This window comes from Tiliqua scincoides, chromosome 8 (genome assembly GCF_035046505.1).
Source record: "Tiliqua scincoides isolate rTilSci1 chromosome 8, rTilSci1.hap2, whole genome shotgun sequence".
Lineage (NCBI taxonomy): Eukaryota > Metazoa > Chordata > Lepidosauria > Squamata > Scincidae > Tiliqua > Tiliqua scincoides.
In genome coordinates this window covers 27860806-27886644 of record NC_089828.1, presented here as the reverse complement: position 1 = coordinate 27886644, position 25839 = coordinate 27860806, and the positions used below count along the sequence as shown (strand labels likewise).

At 40.5% G+C, this 25839-nt stretch overlaps 1 protein-coding gene across 3 annotated transcripts in view; it reads left to right on the top strand.

Moving 5' to 3' along the window:
* The window catches only part of MYZAP (myocardial zonula adherens protein), a 69264-nt gene that overhangs the window by 29031 nt on the left and 14394 nt on the right, over window positions 1–25839 (top strand). For all 3 annotated transcript variants that reach the window (XM_066635133.1, XM_066635132.1, XM_066635131.1), the window contains exons 8-12: window positions 447–575; window positions 4753–4832; window positions 7554–7659; window positions 18254–18337; window positions 25651–25751. In XM_066635133.1, the coding sequence (XP_066491230.1) occupies window positions 447–575; window positions 4753–4832; window positions 7554–7659; window positions 18254–18337; window positions 25651–25751 (500 nt within the window). The remainder of the gene's footprint in view (window positions 1–446; window positions 576–4752; window positions 4833–7553; window positions 7660–18253; window positions 18338–25650; window positions 25752–25839) is intronic.

The window sequence follows — 25839 nt, the reverse complement described above, 5'->3', positions numbered from 1 at the left end:
GAACCTGGGTCTCTGTGATCTAAATCCTGCACTGCACCACATTGGCTTTTTAGTTCTAGGTCAATTGCAATGAAAGAGTTGTGTTCATTGTAATTATGGCTTTGCATGAAGGAAATAATCAGATCCTCAAGTTACTGAGAAGTGTGCATTTAAAGTAAAATTAAGCCTGGCACTTTGGGCTTAAGGGAACAAGCCAACATTACAGTTTGGGAGCAGAGTCTTCCAGGATGAGAATGGGAAGCTGGCAAGTGAATCAGAAGTAATAACAACATTTAGACTGCAATCCTTTGCCCATTTTCCTGAGAGTAAGCCCCATTGAACATAGTGGAATTTACTTCTGAGTGGATGTGCATAGAATTTCACTGTAAGTTGGTGGATTTATTTAGGAATATGTCTCTGACTGTTCAGCATGTAATATAGCCTAATATAAATCTTTTTATTTAAAGAGTGAAACAAATAGACTGCTTATAGCTATTGAAGAAGCAAATAAAAAGATGCGACTTACAGAAATGAGTTTACAAGAAAAAGACCAGAGAATTGGTGAATTGGATCGGTTCATTCAGCGCATGGAAGAGGTTAGTTTACATATGGAAGCCAGTCTCTAAATATATACGTTTAAAAACCAGAAAGGGGAGTTCTTGCAGCACAGAGTCTCTTCCTATTACAAAATGGTGATCAAGGACTGTCATATGTATGAGTATATGACTTCCATTTCTGTGTATTCACATACAGAGTTTGATTAAGAGCCAAACTGTATGCGACAATTGAGATCTATTATTCGTTTACCTTTCAAAATTATCACCAAAAGCAGTTGTTGGGGAAGGGGGATTAGGATTGTGATGCTGGGGGAAAGTTTTTTTTTCTTTAATTAAAACAACCACACCATTTTCCCCCTGCGCTCTTTCGTGATGAAAATCACTTCTCTGTCATTTGCTTGGGCGGGTGGTGGTGGTGGTGGTACGGACTTCTGTGTACCTCTGCAAATAGCAGGTTGGAGATTATGGGAACAGGAGAATTTAATTTTTTTTTAACCCTTCCTTTAGTACAGTGGTTCCTGTCCAAACACACACAAAGACACTGGCTGCTTTCTACAAAAACTATAAGAGATAGGAAATGCAATTAGTATTACCTGTTCTCGTCTAGTCTAAAGTTCTACTGAGATGTAACATAGAGAAGGTTTTTAGAAGTAATAACATCTTGAGAGCACCAGATCTACTGCCTGCATATCTCATGTAACATTAATAGTACTGCTGTTGAATCAGTTGCATCAGATTCCCTCTCACTTCCTTAGGTCTTGCCTGCCCTGCCCTTCTCTTTTCATGGACTTTGCCCCTGATGAAAGACATGCTAACAAATGGCTACTCTTTCTGAATTTGATTATCTTGAATTTAATTTGTGTCACTCAATCTGAAGCAGCCCTCTGCTCCCCTAGGACTAAAAATGTTCATTTGATAAGGCATCCAGTGATCACCTCCATGTCAAATTTACATCACTTCTGTTGAGCTGTCAGTCAGGATTTGGAAGAGTGGGATAAACTAATGGTGTTAAATAAGTAAATAAAATACATTTACAAGACCTGCACATTTGATCATATGTTTGGAGTGTGGAGATAGAAGCTGTTAACTCCCTTCATTTGATTCTATGCAGCTGTCTACTACTGAGTCAGACCACTGTTCTGTCAAGTTCAGTATTATCTATAGGGACAGGCAGTGGCTCTACAAGGTTTCAGATGTTGTCCCTGCCCTTCTTGGAGATTCAGCTAGGGATTGAACCTGGGACCCTCTGTTTGCAAAGCAGGTGCTGTACCACTGTACTATTGTTCTTCACAGACATTTTCGTCAGTGTACATTTCACCTGCTTGAAATGATATTGCAGCAATGGCTTAGCTAAGGCTAAGAAGATTTTGGTGTGTCCCCCCACGATGAAACTAAATTTTATTAATTAAATAAGAAAATAAAAAGTGTGCCCTCCTCCATTCTCTTTTCTTCTTCATAAGACACGCAAAGTCCCTAGTCCTCAAAGTTTTACATTCCTACGTTCTCCAGAAGATCGTTGGGCTCTCCTTGGTTGCCCCTTGCCCCAATTTAATGATTTCTGACGCTGGCTGCTTCCTGTTTTGGGAAAAACACCTTTTCAAAGGCAAAAGGCATGCTTCACAGCTCCATCAGCACTCCCCAACCTTAGGAAGAAGCTCAGGATTTAGGAAATGATTCAACAGCATGCCCTTGTGGCTTCCCTGTGACTCAGAATGTTTGCTAGAGCCTTTAAACGGAATTCTGGTTTTCACAAAAACCGGAAGTCTCTGTTTAAAGGCTCCAGAGGGTATTTCGAGTTGTGGAGAGGTTGTGCAGGCATTCTGAGTAGCTTGGTGCCTCCCCCCAAGCAGCATGCATTCTAGGACAGTTGCCCACCCCACCCTACTTAGCAACGCCACTGTGTTGCAGTGAGGTTGTATCATGATGTTGCTGCTACACTGCATGGGATATTGCCTTGGAAGAACTCTCCAACTACAATGGTGTCACACTTTTGCAGTGTTTATTACTTTATTTTTTGAGGACTAGCTTTGCTAGTGAGAGAGATAAAAGCTCATCAAGAAAAGCCTTTAATTATTACTGAGTACTGTAAAGGTAGTTAAGCATGATAAACTTCAGTGGGAGAGAATATTAGTATGTGTTTACATGACCACAGTGGAGAAAATAACCACATTGTGCGCTTTTGTTGAATCATATGACTATATCATGATTTTTTAATGCGAATTAGCAGTATTCAGCATACAAAAATGATGTATTTCCTTTAAAGAGTGTAATGAAGTCTCAAAAAAAATTGCAAAATTCACTGCCATTTTTATGGAATAGTAGAATATTTATTTTGTATCATCTGTGCGCATAGTGCATTGAAAAGGTAGAAGCTTACAGCCTAAAAGATGTGCTGTAGGTTATGCAGCTTCAACAATAGCATTTATAGATACTTTAGCATCTAATTATGTTCTGGAACAGCAAACAATATGACCCAGTCTATCAAGCTGGCATCTGACAGCCCAATCCTGAGTTGCCCGGAGCTGCGGGACCCGGTGGCTCCACAACGGGCTCCCGCCAAGTCCAGAGCCTCCTGCGCTACCGCAGGAGGCTCCTCGGGAGAAGGGGACGTTCATCCCCTTCTCCCAAGTAAGGGAAGCAGTCCTGCAATGGGACTGCTCACTTTAGCGGCGACTGTTTGGTTGCCGCTAAAGTGAAGGTGCTCGTGTAGGGCGAGTAGCCCTGCCTGAGCGCCCTGGATCCTGTGGAGCATGGCTCTGCGGACCTGCCTCTCCCCCACCCCTGGGAACGCCCCCGACCATGCCTCCCCTCTCCCCAGAATGCCTCCCCTATGCCCCTGGGAACGCCCCCATTCCCCGTTCTGCAGCCCAGCGGTCGCAGGCACCGCCAAGCTGCGGAACAGGGGCGCCCACCGGGCGGTGGCTCAGCACCAGCTGGAGCTGAGCCACCTCTGGTGGGAGCCCAGCGGTAAGCCCCGCAAATGTGCCTTATGGCATGTTTGCAACTGTGGTCCGCGCCACAGAGGCGCGGTGCGGACCATAGGATTGAGCCCTGAGTTGGGTATTGGAAACTCAAGTCTGGTTTACACACACAGCAAAATGAGGGTCAAACAAGACAGGAGTTTCAATCATGGATTTCCAGCACTTCATCCAAATTTTTTTTAAGGCAACTATTGGTGAGTAGGAGGATTGGAATGAAACTGCGGCTCTGGGGGAAAGAGTTAGCCCTTCCTCCCCCACACACATTGTTTTCCTGACATATATGTCATTGTCTCTCCACCTGTTTGATTAATTAAGAATGGGTGCACATGTCTTTTCTATTGAGGCAAATAGCATCAGGAGGGGGATTTACCTCAGATAACTGGAACAGAAGGAAAGGGTTAACCCTCTCTTCCCCAGCAGTTCAACTTCAGTTCAATTTTCCCTACTACTACAACTTCTTTTAAAATAAATTTAAAGAATTGGAAGATCTGATCACTGTCTTGTCTAGTTTGGCCCTAGAGTGGGAATAAGCTGGTAATAAGCTGGTAGAAGCCAGAGATAGTAGAATAGACTATACCACTTCAGTCTGCAGACGAGGAGCAATTTAGGTTTTTTTAACCCATCTGTGCAGGTAGAAGCTGGCACAGGAGAGAATGGCCTGAGCTAGAACTTTTCTTCCAGATGTTCTTGGTTTTTGCTTGCAGGGAGATTTCATCACTGGTAAATCGTTCATTAAGGGAATTTCCCCACCTGCATTCTGAAGTGTTACAGTCCATTTTACCATTTGAAGACTTTGCCACCTCATTCTGTTGCTCATGTAGACCATTTCGCTGTGTCACTACTTGTGGGGTTTTAGACAATGGAGAGATCAGTATCCAGGATCAATGTACAGGAGAGGAAGAAGACAGGAAACATAGGCAAGGCTGACTAGGGCAAGGCACTTGGGTAGGAGCAATGAGCAAACTTTGTTGCAACCAAAAGGCTCTTAGTTAAAGGCTTTTGACTAATCAGCACTGCTGTCTGAAAACTAACCAAGAATGGACAGAGTTCAGCACCATGAAAGGTAGGAAGATTCTTCAACTTCATGGGATGACTAAGAGGTTTTGGCTGTGAGAACCATAGAAACCTGGGCTTTTTAGTGCAAATATCCATGAGCATCATATACATTCCAATTTTAAGTATGTTTATCTTTGAACTGTAACATATTAAAAGACGAACAATTTCCCCCCCTTTAGGAACGTCATCAGCTGCAAAAACAACTAACAGAGTATGAAATACAGGAAGCAAAGCTTCGCAGCCAATCAGTCGCACAGCGGTGAGTTTTCTTCTTTCTAGGAGTCCTGATGCTGATAAGCTGTTCCTAATCCTAGTTGATGATTAACATAGATGAATGTTGTGCCAAGAAGTTCTAGTTATTCCACTGCAATAAAAATTTAAGAAATTGCCCAGCATTCCACAGATACAAGTACCTATATAGGGAAGAGGTCCTTACAAAAATAATCTCTCAGCTTTAAGCAAAGAAAAGTTCACTTCATATTTATTGTGAGGAAAATGTTAAAACAACTTGTGACTTTTTTGGTTTCACAGATCTGTGGTATTCTATGTTATCTCTTGATTTGGACAGTTTTCCATGACAGGAGAGCACTATGGTCATTAGGTTCCTCTCTCAGAAGATTGTTCTTATAATCATTCACCCCTAAAAATTCTGAAGAAAACCATAGGAGCAGTGGCAAAAATTAGTATTGAAAAAATACACTTGCAGTACTTGGATGGAATGCAATGCTTGTAAGCAACCCCCCCCCCCCAAAAGCTCTGAACTTGACCTTCTCCATCATGAATCTGTTCTGTTTTTCATGATTTTATATGTAGTTTCTTTTTTATTTTTCTCCTTATTTTTGTCTTCTTTTTGAGAACTGTTTACAGTCATTTTGCATATATGTGTGATTGTGTGCTTGGCAGCTTTTATGGTGATAGTAGCAAATGGGAACTCAAATTCTGGAAAAATTGAAGGAGAAAGATAAGGAAGATTAAAGGAAAATTATGTTGAGACATGTCTTCCAGGCAAGAAAATATCAGGAGAGGAAGTATTTATTATGTGAGCTGGGCCAGAAACTCAAAGTGATGCTCTTGAGATCCGGTCGCAACCTATGAAAAAAAAAATTACCCTAATAGTTGAGCAGAACTGGCCATTGTTAAGGAGGTCCAAATTCAGATTTGTAAAGCTGCAACTCTTGGCCAAACTAGACTTGATGGTAGCAGGCCTCATTTGTTGTTTATGTCTGCCCTGTTCTTGTATAAGGTGGGGAGCGCATCTAATTTTGACAACCAAAGCTTGAACCTTTACTCTCTTCCTGCCTCACTTCCCACATGTTCCAAGTGCTTTTTCTCAGTCTGGTAACCAGACTCTGGTTCTGATATTGGAAATGAGACCATGGGTAGGTATGGAAGGGGAGGGATTAGGTTCCCTCACTTGCATGGCTATTTTGCAGTTAAAATTAGGCAGGTGTACATGCATAGGCACACACAGCTTTATACATGGACAGAGCAAACACATGAGCAAACAACATGACTGCCACTCACAGTTAATAGGAGATGTAGATACCAAAGATAACAGAAACTTTTGAACTTTTACTTGAAGATTGAGAAAAACAACATTTTTAGGACCACAGTTTAAGATTGTATTTATGTTCAAGTCAAAGTCTTTCTGAGATTGTGGTCAGGAGTAAAAGATATTGTATTGATGCAGGCATGGATACAGGAAGTAGACAGAATTGCCTGCACAATTAAAACTTTGGTTTTTCCTCTATTTTTGTTTGTTTGCTGAGTAGTTGAATTTAATTGAATTTGCACAAGTAAAGCTCACCTAAGATGTGGGCTGACTGCAATGTCAAGTATGCCCATTGATGAATTTAGATCAGTGGTTCTCCTTTGAAGTTTGGGAAGCACTAAGTCTTTGCAGGGGTGGGAAGCAGGTCGTGACATGATCCCCAGAGGCCCAGGGTCTAGGAGAGGGGGGTAAAGGGGGTAATTTGTACCTGTGTCCAGGGTCAGAAAGGGGGCACAGAAAGTTCCTGGGACATGACCTTTTCCTATCTTACCTGAACTCACTGCCAGCACATAATGCTGGGGCACAACCATGTGTATGCAGTGTTAACTGCTGCCGCAAGCCATACACATCAGGCCCAGGAAAGCATCCATTACCCTCCTTAACACAGTGTCAAATCTGGGAGGAAACTGGTCTGCTACAGTAGCTGTTTGACTTGTGGATCCCATATTCATGTAAGGGTTTATAGAAGCTCAGGGACCCAGCTGTGGAGCTACAGCTGCTGCAGACGTTCATTTTGATCCATTCTAGTGTGAGCCTAAATATGATAATGCTAATTTTTTGCAATCCATTTTCTATATTTCAAAAATATACTTTCAATATTTCAAAAGACTTAGTAGTGTGTTTGGTTTTCCATATTACTTTATTAAGCTGCTAATGCCATATGGACAGGTAGATCTGGACTCTGCATCAAGAAGCCTAGTAGACCTGAGCTCCAAAGACTGTTCTGGCTGACAGCACCCTCCCCTGCCCTATTTTGTCCACTGTTCTGCCTGTTCCCATTGCCCCCCTTCCTTCGGGAAGGGGCCCAGAAGAAACTTCATACCCCCTGCTAAAATTTATCTCATAGGCCCTGCAGAGGCCAACATAGCGAGAGGTCAGTTGAAAACACCCCCCTCTGTCCCCAGTGGTGGCACGATCCTGAGGATCATGTCACTGCCTTTTCCAGTTCCCTTCCCCTTAAGGGGCCAGTAACAAGTGCTTCCCAGGCTGGTGGGTCTCGACTCACCAGTTTGGGAACCACTGATTTAGATGGTTGACTTTTGGCTGACTGAAAAAAGAGTCAATGTTGTAGATAAATGTGACATTTCCCATGTATATCTAAATTTGTCATTGACAACTCTCTTAGCAATTTGGCATGCAGCTTGAGGAGGAAGCCATTATCACACAGATGGCTACAATCATACTAACACTATCTTCTGTTTATGTCAGGCCACACAACGTGGAGGAGATTACAGCTGGTCTGCGAGAACGAATCAAACATTTGGATGATATGGTCCTTTGCCAGCAGAAGAAAGTCAAGCATATGGTTGAGGAGGTGAGTTCCAGCAACTTTTTTGCTTTAAATAACATAAGATCCTTACATGGGGATGCACATTGGAAATGCATTGTTGAACAAGAATTGTGAAGAGGTCATTTAAGATAATTTTTAATGCAAATCATATTTTGAGTCATAATGCTTTTGGAGAAACTGTAATAGCAAGATTGTGAAAGACTTTCAAATCAATAGGGAAATAAAGATTTTCTAATTTTTAAGTTTTCTAAATATACAGGTTGAGACTAATTATTCACCTGGGTTCCATTCCAAGCACTCACATGGATGGCAAAAAAACCCACTATAGCAAATCAATTTAAAAAACAAAGTTTCTTTGCTCCAGTGATTTAAAAACACCCTTGCTGACCTTTTGACTCTAAGATAAGAGTCATTAAGAAGACAATCCATCAATCAGTCTTTCTCCAAGTGCTTCACTCAGCCCCTCCCTACACCAATGCAAAGGGATCGCCTTTCTTTCTGCCCAGGGGGAAGGGAGGGGTCCGCTGGGGAGAGAGGGACTGATGGATTGTCAGCCAGCTGCCCTCTCTATCTCTCTCATTAATGAGGCTATTGTTAAAGGACTGTTCAGTTTTTTAAAACTGATTTTAAAGGGGTGCATTTTTCCCTTCTCCAGGGATCAGCACATTCCTTCTCATCTGCAGTGGCCATTCGTGTTGAGTCAAATCTGTGTATAAAAAATTCATGTATAAATAGGCTGAACCTGTAGTGCCAAAGTTTGGTCAATGTGGTAGAGTGGGAGATTCAGCATGGGAAGTGAGGTGAATTTCCTGATCCATCAGGCATCACTTCCAGCAAATTAAACTGCATTCGAGGCACATATTCCATTTTATAGAAGTATTGCAAAAACAGTGCAACATTTCCACTGACTTGTTGCAATTTTTCTTTTCATATCTTTCATATTCAGTAAAATTTTGCAGACATGGCATGAGCAAATTAGCCTTTCCTCATTGGTTCTTGTTTTAGAGGCTACTATCTATTCGTTTATTTTTTTTATTTGATGAATTTATATCCCATCTTTCTCCAACACTCAAAGGTACTCAAGACAGCTTACAGAATAAAAACAGATACTAATTAAATTAAAACAATATTTGCATGCTTTCTGCCTCTGCAATTGTACATTTCTTTGTTTTGTCCACCAGGTATTTAGCTATATAAAGTTTTTCAGCATTAACAGAACTCTTTGTGAGAAACAAATTCGCTTCTGTGTCCTGGTGGTTTAAAATATGCAACAATTTGTAACACTTGCAGTGGTAGGTTATTTGGATAACAAATACCAGCAAGTGTTCTTCTACTCAGTATTCCCTCCCATCCCAAATAGCTTCTAGACTTAAATAATTGTTTATGGATAGAATTTAGAAGATAATTTGTTATAGTTAATTTGTTACAGAATAAACGTCAAACCCAGAGGGAATCTACTTGAAGATAAAAGTGGAGTTGTATTTGTTTTTTCTATTGTAGCTGTAAAACTGAGCTTAGTAATTCTGGTGTTGAAGGCAAACACTAGCCATTTGGATGTCACTGCAAACTGTGGTTGGTGTAAAGCGGAAAATGAGCCAGACATAATGAATGAGGGGAAAGGGAGGCAGGAGTACAGAATGTATTAACTTGTACGTAATAGTACTGAGTGTTATTAAAACATAATTGAGACATAATGACAAACCATGGTCATAACACAGAGGAGTACTCTGATGGAGTACTCCGGCAGCTGCCTCGCAGCCATAGGATACAGCATTGTCCATAGGCAATGCTGTTCCTATGGGCACTGAGGAGTTTAGTATTGGACTGCCCATGAAGTTGTAGCACACTCTGCATATTAAAAAAGACTGCTGATGCAAGGTTGTTGTTTTATGTGCCAGCAACATATCTCATTTATCTCATTTTGAGCATAGCACAGAAGGTTTGCAGTTAAACTGAAAAGATCACAGCTTTATGTGAAATGGAGATAGACTTTGAACTAATTTGGAACATTGACCCTTAAAATAAATCCTGAAATAAACAGATAGTACCAAAAATCCTAAATATAGTATCGATGAAATTTTATTCATTGATTTCAAGGGTACATGGAGCCAATTCCACATCTCTGGAGGTTTTTGTTGTTGTATTAACAGTCGTTTTCAGTTCCTTGCTTTCCTCTGCTTCTTAATACTGGAGGAGCTATAACAATGGTTAACACTTGTTGCATCGCTTCAGTACGTTATTTCAGAGCCAGTGTCATCACTAGGGGAATGCGTACTGCACCAGGTGACTTGCACGGGGATGTGTGTGACACCACTACTGGCCAAGAATTTTTAAATAATTAATCACTTGTCTGCAGTTACAACTGGAAATTCATGAAATTACTCCCAAGTTACCTAGTAATGATTATCCTGCTCATCTACTTTGCATTAATTTTTATGCAGAGATTCATATAAAATCAGGTTTCTAGAATTGTGCATCTGATGTATTGGTTAACAGTCCTGCTGAGAAATCCAACTGTGTTATCTTGAAATGGTCAGGGAGAAGAGGATAGGCATAGAAAGGGAGAAACAGTTGTGGAATGTGACAAAGCAAAAGATTGAGTTTGCGGATGATGCCCATGCCAGATCATTTCCATATTTCATTCCTTGGAAGTAGCAAATGTATTTTGCTAAGAGAAATAGGCAAAATATTTATCTTGATGTTTGTTGGGAAGCAAGTTTCCCTCCAGTGGGTAACAACCCAATTTTTGGTGGTTCGTGAAACTGACAGGGTAGATTAGGCTATGTGGATTAAGGGTTAAACAACCTGCTACTCGGGTGGAGGTTGGAGCACTGCTGCCCAATCACCATTGTAGCCACAGAGGCTTGACCATCTGGTAAACTTTTTTTTAAGTTGGGTTCCGATGCTGAAAGGTTTGAGAACCACTGAGCTAATGTAACTAAACAACAAAAGTATTTATTCAGTTTGAGAACATTTGCTCCAAAAGAGCCTAGTAAAAAGCAGAACAAAAGTATCATTCTGCTGTTATGTATAACAACATTTAGTCCCTTCCTCAATCAACTTTAGATTCTCTCATATCACTAGAATTGCAAAAGCAAGACTGCCTGGAAGATGGGGATTTATGCAGTGAACCTTAAAGAAATGTAATAAGAGAAAATGTGTCCCTTGATTAAGAAGTTATTTGCAGAGTATAGATACAGAGTGACAATCCCCTAACCAACTGAATTGAACTGTCTCTAGGTTATGGCACATGAGCTGTTCTCCGTATTTAGTCTCAGATTCATTGGATGATGGTAAATGGTGACCAACTGAAGCAAAAGATGTTGTATACAAAGAGAGAAAAATAGCAACACATCACTGCCAAGAACTGTCCTCCAATCTACTCTGTGAAACTGCCCCATGCTCAGGGCAAACTGAATTTTGATACTCACAGCCACTTCAAAACTCCAGTGCAATGTGATGATGATGTTTAATGTAGAACTGTTAGGAGATCCAAGCAACTCGTAAAAGAAGCAACACTGAAATACCTTGTTCTCAAAAACTGAAGCTATTGCAAGCTGTACAATACTACATCTTTTTACTCTGGGAAGTTTCTTGAACACTGAAGTAAACAGAAAACAGAGCAGACATGGACTCATATGCATCTTTTGAATGGACCTGAGAAACATGTAGCATGAACTGGACTATTATAGATTCCATAAAGAAATACGCTGGTGGAAAGTTTACTGATAGACTGTGGCAGAGGCAAAGCTTGGCACTTATTTCTAAGCACTTGTAACTCTCAGGAACAAAACAGTCTTTAGGTCTGCACTGCTGATTCTTACTCAGGGCTTATGCAATATATTCCAAAAACTTATTAGCAAAGCAGTTATGGTAGGACATTAACTTTCTCTAGAACTGACTGGAAATACGGTATCTGTAGTCATAAACTCTGTAATGACAATTTTATTAAGAGTTTACCTAGATTAAAAATAATATTATCATCATGCTGGAACTATCAGAGGACATAAAAGGGAGTTAAGCGCTAATAATAAATCTCAGTGGGAATGTTTAGGCAATGAGAATTTTCTGTGAATCTCTTGGGCAAACTACACTCCTGGTGATTGGGCTAGAATTTGCATAGTTTTTAAACAATCACAAATGGAAACATTCAGACTCTTTGGCTCCAGTTTTTAAAAGCATACTTTTGCATTAGTTGATTTTAATGAGATTAATTTACAAGTGAGTGTATTCAAAATTGGTGCTATAGATTGAACTTCAGTTGCTCCTCTGTATAGCTGATGCCAGGAGTATCCTACTCTTTTTGCATTAATCTAATTGCTACATATTCTTTTTTGTGAACACTTAATGATGTTTCTGATGTACGTGTCTTGTATATATCTTATTCATGAAAAGCAAATGAACAATTTGGAAGAGAGACTTGGCTCAGTTGTAGAGCACGTGATCTGTGGGCATATGGTTTCGGGTTCAGTCCTTGGCACCTCCAGCTAAAATTATCTCTGGGATTAGGTCTGGAAAAGATCTTTCCCTGCCTCAAACCCTGGATTGCTGCCACAACTCTGAGTAACAGTACTGGGGTAGACGAACCAATTAACTGATTCTCAATGTGTTCATCACAGTGAAAGCCCAGAGTTTTCTCACTGTAATTACCTTGCGTAAAATGACAAACAAAATTATTTTATACTGCATGAAACTGTCAGACAGAGTCTAGGTCATGGTGCCAAACAGCTACTAGTGTGGCAATAGAAAATATGGATAGCTGATAGGTGTTTGTGGAAATAGTGCAATGAACATAGGTACTGAAAGAATGTCAGTGTTTGTCATGACTTTATCTTCATTAATTCCATCTTATCAATTTTTATTTTCTCCATTAGTTTTTTATAACTTTCTACTAGTTCACACTAGATTGCCATTGCTTCATGATTTTCCTCTACTTTCCTTCTGCACTTTTTTCTGAGTTGTTTCACCCTAGTTCAAGAGAGGCTTATCTAAAGCTGAGATGATGGTAAATGATGGGAGAGTTTAAAAAAATAACTCTCCAAAAGATATTTTCAAGGGCTACTAGAAATCAACAATGCTGAAGAAACTTATATTTTTTCTAGTCAGAATTGTGTCTCTTCGTACTATTGCAATTGAGAATAGAGAGAGGCAAATACCATTGATTATTCTGGTATGGTACAAGAAGAAAGATAATCTGAATAACTGGATATTGGAAGTGTGTGTGTAAATAGTGGTTGGAGTAAAGTGTAGATATAGGCACAGAAGGTACTGAGGATAGAGAAAATTGCTGACTGCATTTGCATGTCTTTTTATTATAGTTTATTCCTACTTATTTTTGTTCGTGTATGAGATTGTGCATGGACACAATCTCATATACCACTCCACCTCTTCCGAGTACCTAACTTCTACTGGAAGCAATTACTAGTAATTGCCATAAAATGCCAGTAGCATACCCTTGTCATGGACTAATATTTATTCTTGTAGATGGGACTTAAATATAGCCTTTTCTTACCTTGTTTTAAGGGTTTACATGGGGCGGTTCTGATGTACTTGAATAGCTCTTGCAAAGTGTCAAGCAGTGTAAAGACTGTAAGCGTTAAACTGAATTTTTAAAAATGCTTTAGCAGAACAATGCATAGATGAGCCAATAAGCTGTTCAAGTAGTGCACTTTTATTTTATGCAGTGTTATTATATGAACATTTTCTGTAGAATTGTTTTATTTTCAAATATGTACTTTATTTTAATAAAACTTTCATAATAATTTAAAATAGCCCCCCTCCTTTTTTTTTTAAATATAGCCTTGGGGTATATAGATCACATTCCTGAAGTGAAATTGAGGCATACCTTCATGTCAAAATTGCTTGAAAGTGTTTGAGGAGGTAGGATGAGGAAAAGTAGCCAATCCTCCTTAAAGCTGATCTTACAAAGCTTAAATGGCAGGAGGTCTGGCTCAGTTGGTAGAGCTGCTGCCTTGTATGCCTGAAGATCTGAGGCTGCCAGTTTGAAACAACCGGAAGCACCCGAAAACTGACGACACACTGATATACTGATGAGCTGACCCTCGGTGGCAGAGAGGAGTTGCCGTCAAGTGGAGCGTGGGAGGCGAAGGGCCAGAGAGAGGCCAGACTGGGAAGGAATCCAGTTGGAACGAGGAGTTCTATGAAAGACGAGAACTATTCAATTGTAAAAATCCCTACGGGGTTTAGAACAGCCTGCCTATGTAAACCGCCTTGGATTAAAGTCTGAGGAGAAATCTGATGACCGAAGAAAGGTGGTATATAAATACCTGTATAAATAAATAAATAAAATAAATGCTGCAACATTATCATTTTCTTTAATGCTTGCCCTATCCTACTGATGGGACCTGATTTCCAGTTTTATACTTTTACCCACCCACTAGTTATTATCACACTGACTAAAGCAAAAGGTTTCCCAAGGATGGAATATTTTTGGTGTAATTATTCTAGCATACTATGAGTTATATTAATCTGCAGTCATATGATATTACACTGTTCATTATGTAATGTACCTTGACTTCCACTGGACACATTCCTGCCACAATTTTATGCAACAGCACCACTTCCATTAAATAAGTGATGCTCAACTTTGACTTAATTGAGTTTAATTAATTAATTAATTAGACTTATGTAAATTGACTTAATTAATTTGACTTATGTATTGCATTTCAGTTTTTGGTTGTATGTAGCTTCAAACACTCTCTTTGAGAAGCAATTTATAATTTGCTACACAAGTAATGGGTCATACCTTAATTGAAAATCAGCCGTTTTCATTCCAATGTACATTGTCTGAGACTGAGAGTTCAGTATAACCTTATAGCATTTGCAGTCAATTTTTTGGATGTCAGTCTTCCATAATCCTGTATCAAAAGATGTGTTTTTTTAAAGATTTCTTTAAATCAACAATGCCAAAAGAAATGTTTTCTAGAAAAATATTTTATTGAGACATATTTCTTTTTTGCTGATTATTTGACTCTTTTCTTATGCGTGTACCTGTTAATTGGCTAAGGGTGCAATCCTAATCCCGTATCCTAACCCTTTCCAGCACTGGCAATGTAGCTCTGAGGTAAGGGAACAAATTTTCCCTTACTTTGAGGACATCTCTGTGACCACTACCCAACTGCAGGATGCAGCATGGGTCCTGTTGGCATCGCTATTCCAGTGCTGGAAAGCACTGATATAAGGGGTTAGGATTGCACCCTAATTTAATTACAAAGTCCACCTTAAAAGTATGACATTGTTTGGCTGTTTTTAAAATGTTCAGTCAGAACATTTTAAAAACATACTTATATAGAATTGTGACAGTTGAATTAGAATCCAACTCTTTCTCAAGAGTTCATTAAAACAAACAATCCCTTTGCTATAATTACTATTTATTTCTGAACATTTTATAAGCAAAGGTGAGAGCAATTCAGAAATTCATTTAACAGAGTGTGTGTTTATAGAAAATTCCTGTTTATATTGCCCCAGGTCTCTCTTATGACACAGTAAAAACTATTTACTATGATTTTCTTTGGCTCAGAGCCCCTGTTGTTGAATTTATTTGCCCAAACAAGGAAATTTATGGGTCCATTTTCCTGTGTTGCATCATATCCTGTATGAGTGACAGATGCCATATAAAGCACGTAAAAAGTCAAATTTTACTTGCAACCTGGAATGGAATCAAAAGCAAAAACTTGCATTTCTGTAAGTCATGTACAGAGTGCTCATATCCAGCATTCAGCATGTTCATCAGGTATTGGACTTCTATTTTGAAACATCTGCCATTGGCAAATTAAGATATTTGCTTTAAAACTCAACCCTAGACTTGTTTCTTGATTTTGGGACTGGTCACATGATATACACATTATATCTCAACTATAAGGAAGGAAAACAATGAACCTATTTGAGTCCTAAGGTCATTTGGGGCAGCCAATCTACAGGTATCTATGCTGAAGCAGGCAGAATCAGAACTTTGTAGTGAAAGTACCCCATGTTTAGAATACCTTCCTTGGTCCATACTCCTGTAACTTAGCCTCTAAGCATCAAATAAAGATGGTTTTATTCAGATGTTTTTATTTTATCCAGACTGTTAGTGGCTGCTGGTGATTTTATTCTGGGCTGCTTTATCTATTGCTGTTATAGCATCTCTTTTTTTGTTTAAAGCAAGAATCTCTCTCTTTTTTTTTTTTTTGCTGTGTTACATTTATTATATTTTGGTGGTAGAAATTTATTATTGCAATAAATATTTATGATTCTAAGGTTATGATTGTAATCTTGATGTACAAAGAATCCCTTAATGAGACCAGACAGACACTTATTAAATAGTGTCTTTGCTGATGTGGGAATAAATAAGGGAATGTTGTTCATTGTCCTGAACTACATTAGTATGGCAGGTGATGAATCTAAATGTAATCTAATTACTCTTGAGTCATTCATTGTATGGTTTTCTTGACCCGTCTTGGTATGCTGCACCCCATTTCTGACACGTATCCTGTTTGTTGTCTCCTTCTACTTCTGGTTAAAGATGCATTTCCTTTCATGTGAACAGTTGCCTCCCACTCTTGTCTTCTGATGCTTCTGAGTCTCTCCTGGGACTGCAGATGTGATATTGCGTACATGAGGCAGCATCCTGCTCCTTCGAAGTCATTTTCCTGCAAGCCTTTAGGATCTTAAATCCCACTCACTTTTCATCTATGATAGGAGGGAATTCAGGGATGCTTTCTAGTGCCTGAAGCAGCATGCCAACGCTCACCCTCTCCTTACCCAACAGGAAGTGTGGAGGAGAGTGGTGGACTAGAGCCTTGAAAATGTGCTTTTTTCCAACCAGTGGTATGAGTACCACTGGTAGTACTTCACAGTGGTGGCAGGTGGTACTTGGTCCTGCTTCCATGCGTATTGCATGATACTGCACTACCTAGTCCGACATCACTGGATGTGGCTATGACTGGCATAGCAATAAATCAGCAGCAAGGTGTGATTGTAGCCTAGCCCTTCAAAAGCTATGTGGCTTGGGCAAAGAAGGAAGGAGCGTGTAGAGTGGAAAAGAGCTCAGGAGACAACAGCAACTGCGGAAGTTTCCCCATCACTACAAAAGCAACTATGAGGCAAGCTGCCCTCCTCCTTTCTAGTGGCTGTGGCTACTTGAGTTGGCAATCCCTGCTTTAGCCAATTGCTCCCCTCTCTTCGATGCTTCCTATTCCACTTCATTTCCTTCTACTGTTTTGAAAATGGGGAGAGCGAGGAGAAAGAGAAGCAATGAAAACAAACATCCACACCAAACCATTGAATCATGACTGGATAGAGCCAAGGGGCACCATCCATTGAGACATCATCTTGCATAAGTCCAGTTGACATGCACAAAGCCTGGACAAGTGCAGCTGCAATGGTTTTCACTTTGGCTTTTGCAGGACGAAGTCCTGGTAGATTGTTCCCCATGTGAGAGGTGATAATGCCATGTTCTGGATGTTCTGCTACAGGCACCAAAATACCTCGGCCTAGTCCTGTTGCTGAACTAGGCTCTGTTCTTGTACCTCTAGTGGCCCATCCATCTAATGTCTCTTCATTCTCTCTTCATTCTCTCATGTATTTATTATTTCTGTGTTCGGTTTGGCCTTCTCTGCATACAGGGACGGGAGGAAACTTGCCTTTACAGAGCAGCCCAAAACTGTCTCAAAGACAGGAACGACTTTTGGAACTATGAATATTCTCACACTGGATGGCTGCAGTGACACCATGTACTTCTTTCAGACTTTTTCTTTCCAGCATTAGGCATACAGTATAATCTATTGTCAGTTATGCATGGTTATGGCTAATTGATTTCAGTAAGCTTTTGTGCACGAGATTGATTTATTGGTCACATTTGTATCCAGACCAAAGAAACTCAGGTCAGCATCCATGGGAGGGTCAGTCTGTCTTTTTCCCCTCACAATAATTATGCAAGAATGAATGAGAGTGACTGCCCCAGCTGAGCTTTGTAGCTGTGCAGGGACTTGAACTAAGGAATCTATATTCTAATGCAGTGTTTCTCAAACTGTGGGTCGGCACAGCCATATGCAACATATGCAAAGCCATTAGGTATTCTATGATAGAAAAATGGGACAAAAATATTCCAAAGATAATTCAAAAAGCAACCTTAGAGTAGAATTAATCCTTCAAATCATGAAACCCATTCTCTCTTCTCTCTTTAATATACTTTTAAGTATCAAACAACTGTAGTTTAAGATCCTTCTGTTTACCCCCTGCAAACTATATTATCTTGGTAGTTTGACAACTATATTACCCTATATGCAGCAACTGTTACCCTGCACATGCCTGATCTCATCTGATCTTGGAAGCTAATCAGGGTCAGGCTTGGTTAGTACTTGGATGGGAGTCCACTTGGGACTACTGGGTGCTGTAGGCTTATACCATAGTCTTTCGAGACTGAAGGTTGCCAACCATAGTTTGACATTAATCACATCATATTTTAATAAATGAAATATACTATGGATGTATAACTCTTTGAAATTTAAATTAGTTTAATTGATTTAAATTTTAAATTTAAATTAGTGGTTAAATTTCATTAAAAAAAATTTTGATAACAGCATAGCTTTACAATCTGTCCTTCTCTTTCTTGTAGATTGAACTGCAAAAGACAAAGATGAAGCAAAAGGAAATGTTTATATTACAGCTTTTAGAAAAAATATCTTTCCTTGAAGGAGAGGTAAGATTATATTTGACTAAGCTTCTGAAAATTATAGCATGCTGAGTACTGCTTCCACTGTCAGTAACTGAACAAAGACCTTCCAAAGGTAGAAGTTCTAGTCAGGATGTGGCCCATTGTTGCCAGCAGATAGTCACATCTTTCTCCCCCTATTTTTAAAAAACAAAACCCTCAAAACTTAACTATTTTACAGCACAATCCTAACTGCGCCCTATGCCGGCCCACTTGGGCTGGCCTGGGAGGGTTGCGAATGTGCCGTGCAGCGTGTTTGCACCTCCTCAGGAGGAAGCCAGGCCAGCGCTCTGAGAAGCACCAGCCTGCGGAGGGTGACGGAAGCCTCTGCACCAGCTTCCCCCCAGCTCCTTGCATTGGCTCGGAGGAGTCAACACAAGGACGAAAGGTAGACGTGGGGGGCCGGGAGGAGGAGGGAGGGAGGCATTCCTAGGCGGGGGTAGGGAGGGCGATGGGCGGTCCCGGGGGTGGGTGGGCGGGGAGTGGGAGGCAGGGCTGGGATCTGGCAGTTATCTGGCAGTCCCCGGGGAGAATGGAGCAGCTTCAAGCCGCTTTGCTCTCCTCTGACTTGTGCCACCTCAGGAGGTGGTGCAAGTCCGAGGAGACCCATAGGCGCCAGCAGTCCTTACACAGGGGTAAGGGGAAAAGTTTGCCCTTGCCTCTGGCTAAGCCGCTACTGTCCACAATCCTGCACTGGATGCAGCGCAAGCCTCTTGGCTTGCCTGTTCCAGTGCAAGTTAGGATTGCGCCCTTAGTTAACTTACAACTATCATTGTTATGCTTTTAATTCTAGCATTTGCCACCTCCAGTTTTTTATTCTTGTACTTTGTTATTGTGGTTTATTGGAATTCAAGCCTGCCTTGAATGTGCAAGCCTGCATCTTCCAACATGTTCTTACAGCACCTAGCTTTTTAGACACCCCACAGAGGATGACGATGTTGATCATCATCATCTAGTAGTGCATAAGTAAGTATTATGCCACAACTGTAAGCTTCTGAAAAGTTTTTCTTACATTACCCATTAGTGGGTAAATGTTAGAATTCAAGAAGCTGTGGGATCTCAATAGAGATGAATACAGAATATGGGATCTCAAATGGAGATGAATAAGAGAGACGAGGGCTGGGCTTGGTGCAAGATCTCTTGCTCTTTTTCCAGAGCTCTTTATTTTTATCCCTCTTCCCCCTCATTCCAGACACTCTCTTTGCCTAATCAAACAAGCTAATCCTCTCACACCACGTCTGCCTTTTGTTGATTGGGTTTGAGGCAAGGAGGCTGAATCACGGGTGGCGTGGTTTGCCAGCGCCTTCGTGACAGCGTCCCTACATCTCCCCCTTTCTTGTTTTAAGGCATTGATATGCATAATACATCTGGCGTTGAGTGGGCACTAAGGCTTTCGGCCGACAATAAGGGATACAGAGGGCTAACAAATTAGGAATACATTGTACAAAACAACATCCTATGATTAAAACAATACAAATTAGCGCACCATATTGTACTAAGGTACGAAGCAGGCCAGTGGGAAGCCAAGACCAAAGGGCATCCTACCATGCAGGGATGCAGGTCTTGATGTATGCTCTGCGTATAGCTCTTAAGTTTGTTAATTTGTTGTTGAATTCGGTTGCTATTGTCTGTTAGGTTAAAACAACACATATCTTTTACTGCTTCACAATAGCAGCTCGGTTATCTAGAATAGCATGGTGAAGTTCGTGCTGTTCTTTTGCTAAGAGACCAATGGTTGTAGAAGTGGCGTTGATGGTTTTTGCTAACAAACAGACCATCTGGCCTATAGTTTTTGCATTATTCACTGCAAGGCCAGGGATGCCTACTAAACTGGCTGCTAAAGGCACAACTGAGGGGATACATTGACACAAGGAGGGGATACATTGAATAAAACAACAGATAATGATCAGAACAACCATCCCAAAAAATCCCATGTCCAAAAGTCTGTCCAAGCCATGCAAAGTCCGGCAGCCATCCTGTAAGCCAATCCCAAAATCCACCAAAGTTTACATCTTGTTGTATTTGTGCAATTGTCTTGAGTTGTCCACCACCAATGCTAGGATTACTACTAGGGAGGCTGCCAGTGAAACATACTCAGCTTTGCTTAACAATTTTACATTTGAATCACAATCACTGTGGAGTGTTAGAGTGTCAGCGCCTTCAGATCTCCCCAGGTTAGGGGATGAGCTTCCTGTCTGGGTCTTTTGGCTGGCTGTCTGTTCCTTGGCTGCTCCTGTAGTCCCAGCTGGACTCATCTGGAAATTGGGGGTAGGTCATCTGGAAATTGGGGATCGGATTCTCCAGGCCCTGGTGACATCTTTGGCTGGCTGCACACACTGCGCTGGTACCTAAAGCATTCCTGTAGGAGTAAGCATAACAGCATAGCCTCGCCCCCAAGTTACCAATGGGGCTGGGTAATGGTTTCCTGACTCCTTCATGTCTTTCATTAGGAGTAAACCTTTCTGCATTTAATGTTAAAAATTTTAAGTATAATTTTAAGTATATAATAAAGTATAGAATATGATAAAGTATAGAGTGTTTCCTAAATATGTATTAGCCCAAATAGTCTCATATCTCCCTTTTTTGTTTTAATAAAAAGGTTTTAATAATTTGTGTTTGCACTTGTGAAAAAGGGATGGAAAATTGTTTACCATCTTCCCTGAGTGACTAGCTATTGGATCAGAGAACAGGGAGGGAGTTCACTGATGAAATAGGGAGGCTCCTGAGAGTCTGATCAGCTTTGTCCTTTAGATAAGAGCCTTGGAAGGGGGTTGTGATTACGATGTGGGCTACAAAATAAGGTTGGGTCCAGTCTTGAAGCAAATTCTGCATGTTTCTTCCATCTTTGGTGATGGAGGTGTGTGTGAAAAGAAAACACATTGGTTTTAAAAACAGATAGAAAAAAAATCATGGTACCAAAAATGATAATGAGCTCAATATACAAAAATAATAAAAAATTGTTGCAACGAATATCAGGCCTATTACAGAAAGGAAGTCATGTGGACTTCAGATAGACTTCACTATAAGTCAAAGACAAACAAGAACAAAGACAGACAAAGTGCTTCTTTCATACCACACACACACATCCAAAGAACATATAGTACATTTTAGTATTTATATGTATATAAGCAGAGAACATAAGTAGAATTAAAAGAATTTGTCATGACAATTTTTCCATTAGAAAAGAAATACTTCATTAGTATTAAAAATACAGATATAGGATCACTGCTTATTCCTGTAAAGGAAATTGAGATTAAGTAAATTTGTCCTCTGGAGGACAAATGCTTTTTTCTTTTCTTTGTCCTTACTTGCTGCTGAAACAAAAAGTTGCTATATCAAGCAAAATAAAATGTGTACATATGTCCTGTAAAAGAAACAAGGTTTAGTAATCTTTAGTCCTTCTCTTGAGAGCAAATGTTTTCTTTTCCTGTTCTTTCTTGTTGAAACAAAAAGGGTTAAAACAAAAGATTGCTGATATTTTGCACTCTGTGCATGCTCTGAGGCACAAAGATTAAGAGAGGTCCTTCTGCTTTTCTTTTCCTTAGGAACCATGCATTGGCTTTTTGCCTTGCATACATGAGAAACCTAGAAAGTTTTAAGGAAACACTAAGTTATTATTCAAACTTCTGTTGCTGGCTACAGTGGCAAAGAGTTCCAATGGCCAGTAGGATCTATTAACTTAGCATCAAAGAAACAAAAATGTTATTAAGACCTTTTAATAGGTTTTAAAATGCCTTAAACATACACATGGTTTAGTCTTTGCTCCAACACGATAATCTGATAAGAAGTGGAAATTTCCCACAAATGAAGGTTTTCATTTTTTGGTAAAAGGCAATTTAATTTTTACTACAGCCTTGCCTTGGAGCCTCACTGCTCTTTCTGGCCCCTTGTGAATGAGAGCAGTGATAGCCTTCTGATAAGATAACACATTCCTGGATGGGTTGGCTGACTGAAAAAGCCATTCAAGAATGTATATCTGAGTTTCTGTTTTAAGCTACAAAGGTGGGTGTATGGGTCAGAGAGTAGAATTACTAGCCACAAAAGATGGGAGCCAATCTACAAATTAGTGTCTCATGATTTGTTATATTTCTTGTATGGAATTACAAGCTTCTGGAGAGAGGGTGATTTGCTTTGCTGGGTCTTGGCCCTCTTTAAGTTGGTCAAATACTGGCTTTAATAGTTGTGTGGGAAGCTTAAAATACATACCTAATGAATATGTCCCAGTAACTGCTGCAATTGTACTAAAGTCAGGCATTGGGAGATTTTTAATTCTGGGGTTGCAGGCGCAGCATAAGTTGTTAATACTTTATGCCCTAGATACAAATAAGGAACTTGTTGCTGTACCATTTCTGGTGCTATGTGAAGACCAAACTGTTGTAAATTTTTAGATAGGTCTTGCAGGAGAGAAGAATTTAATTGGGGACCTGCTATCAATATATCTTCCATAAAATGATGCATTATGAGTTTTGGATATTTATTAATTAACATGGAATGGGATAGTGGGTTAAGGGTTTCCTAATTGCACTTGCTTGTCTGTTTCATTCAGAAACTGATCTACTCGGATGGCTTGTCCCTGTGTGTTCTGGCCAGCCCCTGCAGGGCAGATCATTGAATTTTTTTCTGCTTTTAATTCTCCTGATTTCAGGGTCTCTCTGGCCATGCCTTCCATGACTGAAGCCTGCCTGTGAGGGGTAGTTTCTGGAGGTTCTTTCTTTTCTAGAGGAAAAAAGGCAGGGGATTCCCAGTGGTCGGCCAGATCTAGGGTGCCTGCTGCGCGGGCGGCTATTTGAGACCACCGCAGTGGCTCCGAAGGAGCACTAGGCATGGGAGGCGATTTAATTATTTCGAGGGTTGGCGCTGCTGGAAGGAGTATTGGATATAGGGGTGGCCCTGTAGCAGAGGGGAGAGTACCTTTCAGAAGCATATTATCAGGTGGATTAAGTTGGCACAGAGCTTTATATACCTTTTTCCAGGTTAAAATTAGAGCAATGGGGATCCGGGGTTCTGCCTGCAGATTTTTCCCCAGCCTCCCCCAATCCGCAGTCAGAAGACTGCCTCGTTTCGGATACCATGGACAAGAGGTGTCCAATTCCCTGACAAGATCTCGAAGATCTTGCACTGAAGCCGAGCCCTCGCCGGTCTGTTTGACCAATTTATATAATTCTTGAGCATGCTCGCTCTGTTCCTTTGACAAGGAATCCCCCATACTTACCAGGGAGCCGAAGCTGAGGTATACCGAAGACTGTTCCAGTCGAGGTAAGTTGGGTTCTGGGATCACGTCGGGGTCACCAGATGTGGGATCTCAATAGAGATGAATACAGAATATGGGATCTCAAATAGAGATGAATAAGAGAGACGAGGGCTGGGCTTGGTGCAAGATCTCTTGCTCTTTTTCCAGAGCTCTTTATTTTTATCCCTCTTCCCCCTCATTCCAGACACTCTCTTTGCCTAATCAAACAAGCTAATCCTCTCACACCACGTCTGCCTTTTGTTGATTGGGTTTGAGGCAAGGAGGCTGAATCACGGGTGGCGTGGTTTGCCAGCGCCTTCGTGACAGCGTCCCTACAAGAAGCAACACAAGAGGAATTTTTTAGACACCCCACAGAGGATGATGATGTTGATAATCATCATCTAATAGTGCATAAGTAAGTATTAAGCCACAACTGTAAGCTTCTGAAAAGTTTTTCTTACATTGCCCATTAGTGGGTAAATGTTAGAATTCAAGAAGCAACACAAGAGGAAAAGGAGAGAAAAACTGAAAATAGAAGATGAGGGCTGGCAGAGTGTGTATTATGAAATATTTTATACAAGCTCTGTGTGCTTTCAATTGAGCTCCAAGTTCAGTATTCAAGGTGCAGGATCAGTGCTGCAAAATTCTGCAGCAAACTGGGAAACAGATAAAAAATAGGCTATTGATGGTACAAATAGGTAGATATCCTGGGAGACAAGGTTTCATCAAGTGATGTCTCTAGAGCAGTGGTTCTCACACATTTAGCACCGGGGCCCACTTTTTAGAATGAGAATCTGTCAAGATCCACTGGTAGTGATGTCATGACCGGAAGTGACATCATCAAGCAGGAAAATTTTTAACAATCCTAGGCTGCAATCCTACCCACACTTACTCAGGAGTAAGTCCCATTGACTATCATTGTTAAGAATGTACATAGTAGCTTGTTAAAAGTACAGCTCTGTAACATTTCTCCAAATGCAGTCACATACCAGTGTAGCATCAAGTCTAATATATAAAAAATAAAATATTGGAATGAATGGGGACGCTCCTGAAATGGGTCCCAACCCACAGTTTGAGAAATACTGCTCTAGAGGACATACCTGAGAGACAGTGTCTCACCCAACAACCCTATGAGGTTGGATGAGAGACCAACACTGCAATCCTGACAATGTTTACTTGGAAGTAAGTCCCACTGTTCAATGAGATTTACTCTCAGATGTGTACAGGATTGAAGCCTGACCGACCGAAGGACATCTAGGCAGTTTGATGGTTGCAGCCTAGCACTCTCTCCATTGTACAGTACTGTCTCTCAACAGTTCTTCTTTCATTTTTCCCACCTTCTCTGTGGAAACTGAACCCTCCTGAGCAATGCCTCTAAGCAACCTCTTCTGCCATTATGTGATTTGTGACCATTTGTGACCATTTCTTCAAAAATACAGGTTGAGACTAATTCCATTCCAAGCACTCACCTGGATTAAAAAAAACAACACACTATAGCAAATCAATTTAAAAAACAAAGTTTCTTTGCTCCAGTGATTGAAAAACAGCCTTGCTGACCTTTTGACTCTAAGATAAGAGTCATTAAGAAGACAATCCATCAGCACTTCACTCAGCCCCTCCCTTCACCAATGCAAAATGATCACATTTCTTTCTGCTGGGGGAAGGGAGGGGTCCGAAGGAGAGAGAAGGATTGATGGATTGTTAGCCTGCTGCCCCCTCTCTCTCTCTCTCTCATATTAAGGAGACTGTTGTTAAAGGACTGTTCAGTTTTTAACACTGATTTTAAAGGGATGAATTTTTCCCCTTCTCCAGGGATCAGCACATTCTTTCTCATTTGCAGGGGCCAATCATGTTGAGTCAAATCCCTGTATAAAAAATCCGTGTATAAATAGGCTGGACCTGTACTCTTTTTGGCCAAGTGATGTTGGCCTTTTACCCCCGTAATGAAGAAAAAAACCTCTCTTATGCCTATAAATTCCATTTTTACAGTGTGAATAGAAAAAAGTTGGGGAGCATGCTGAAATGCTGCATTTTAGACCTGGTATTGAAAATTCATGTTTTTTTCCCCCAGAATAAAGAATTACAAGATCGTTTGGACTATTTGATGGAGACGCAAACAAGGTCTGATGTCGAAACCAGAGATGTTGGTGTGGAATGTGATCTTCCACTTAGGTATCTGAGTTTGAATCTGTTCAGGTGATTCTTTCCTAGCCCACCTCTTTCTGAGCTGAAAGGAGCATCTGCTGCCACCCCTGGAGTG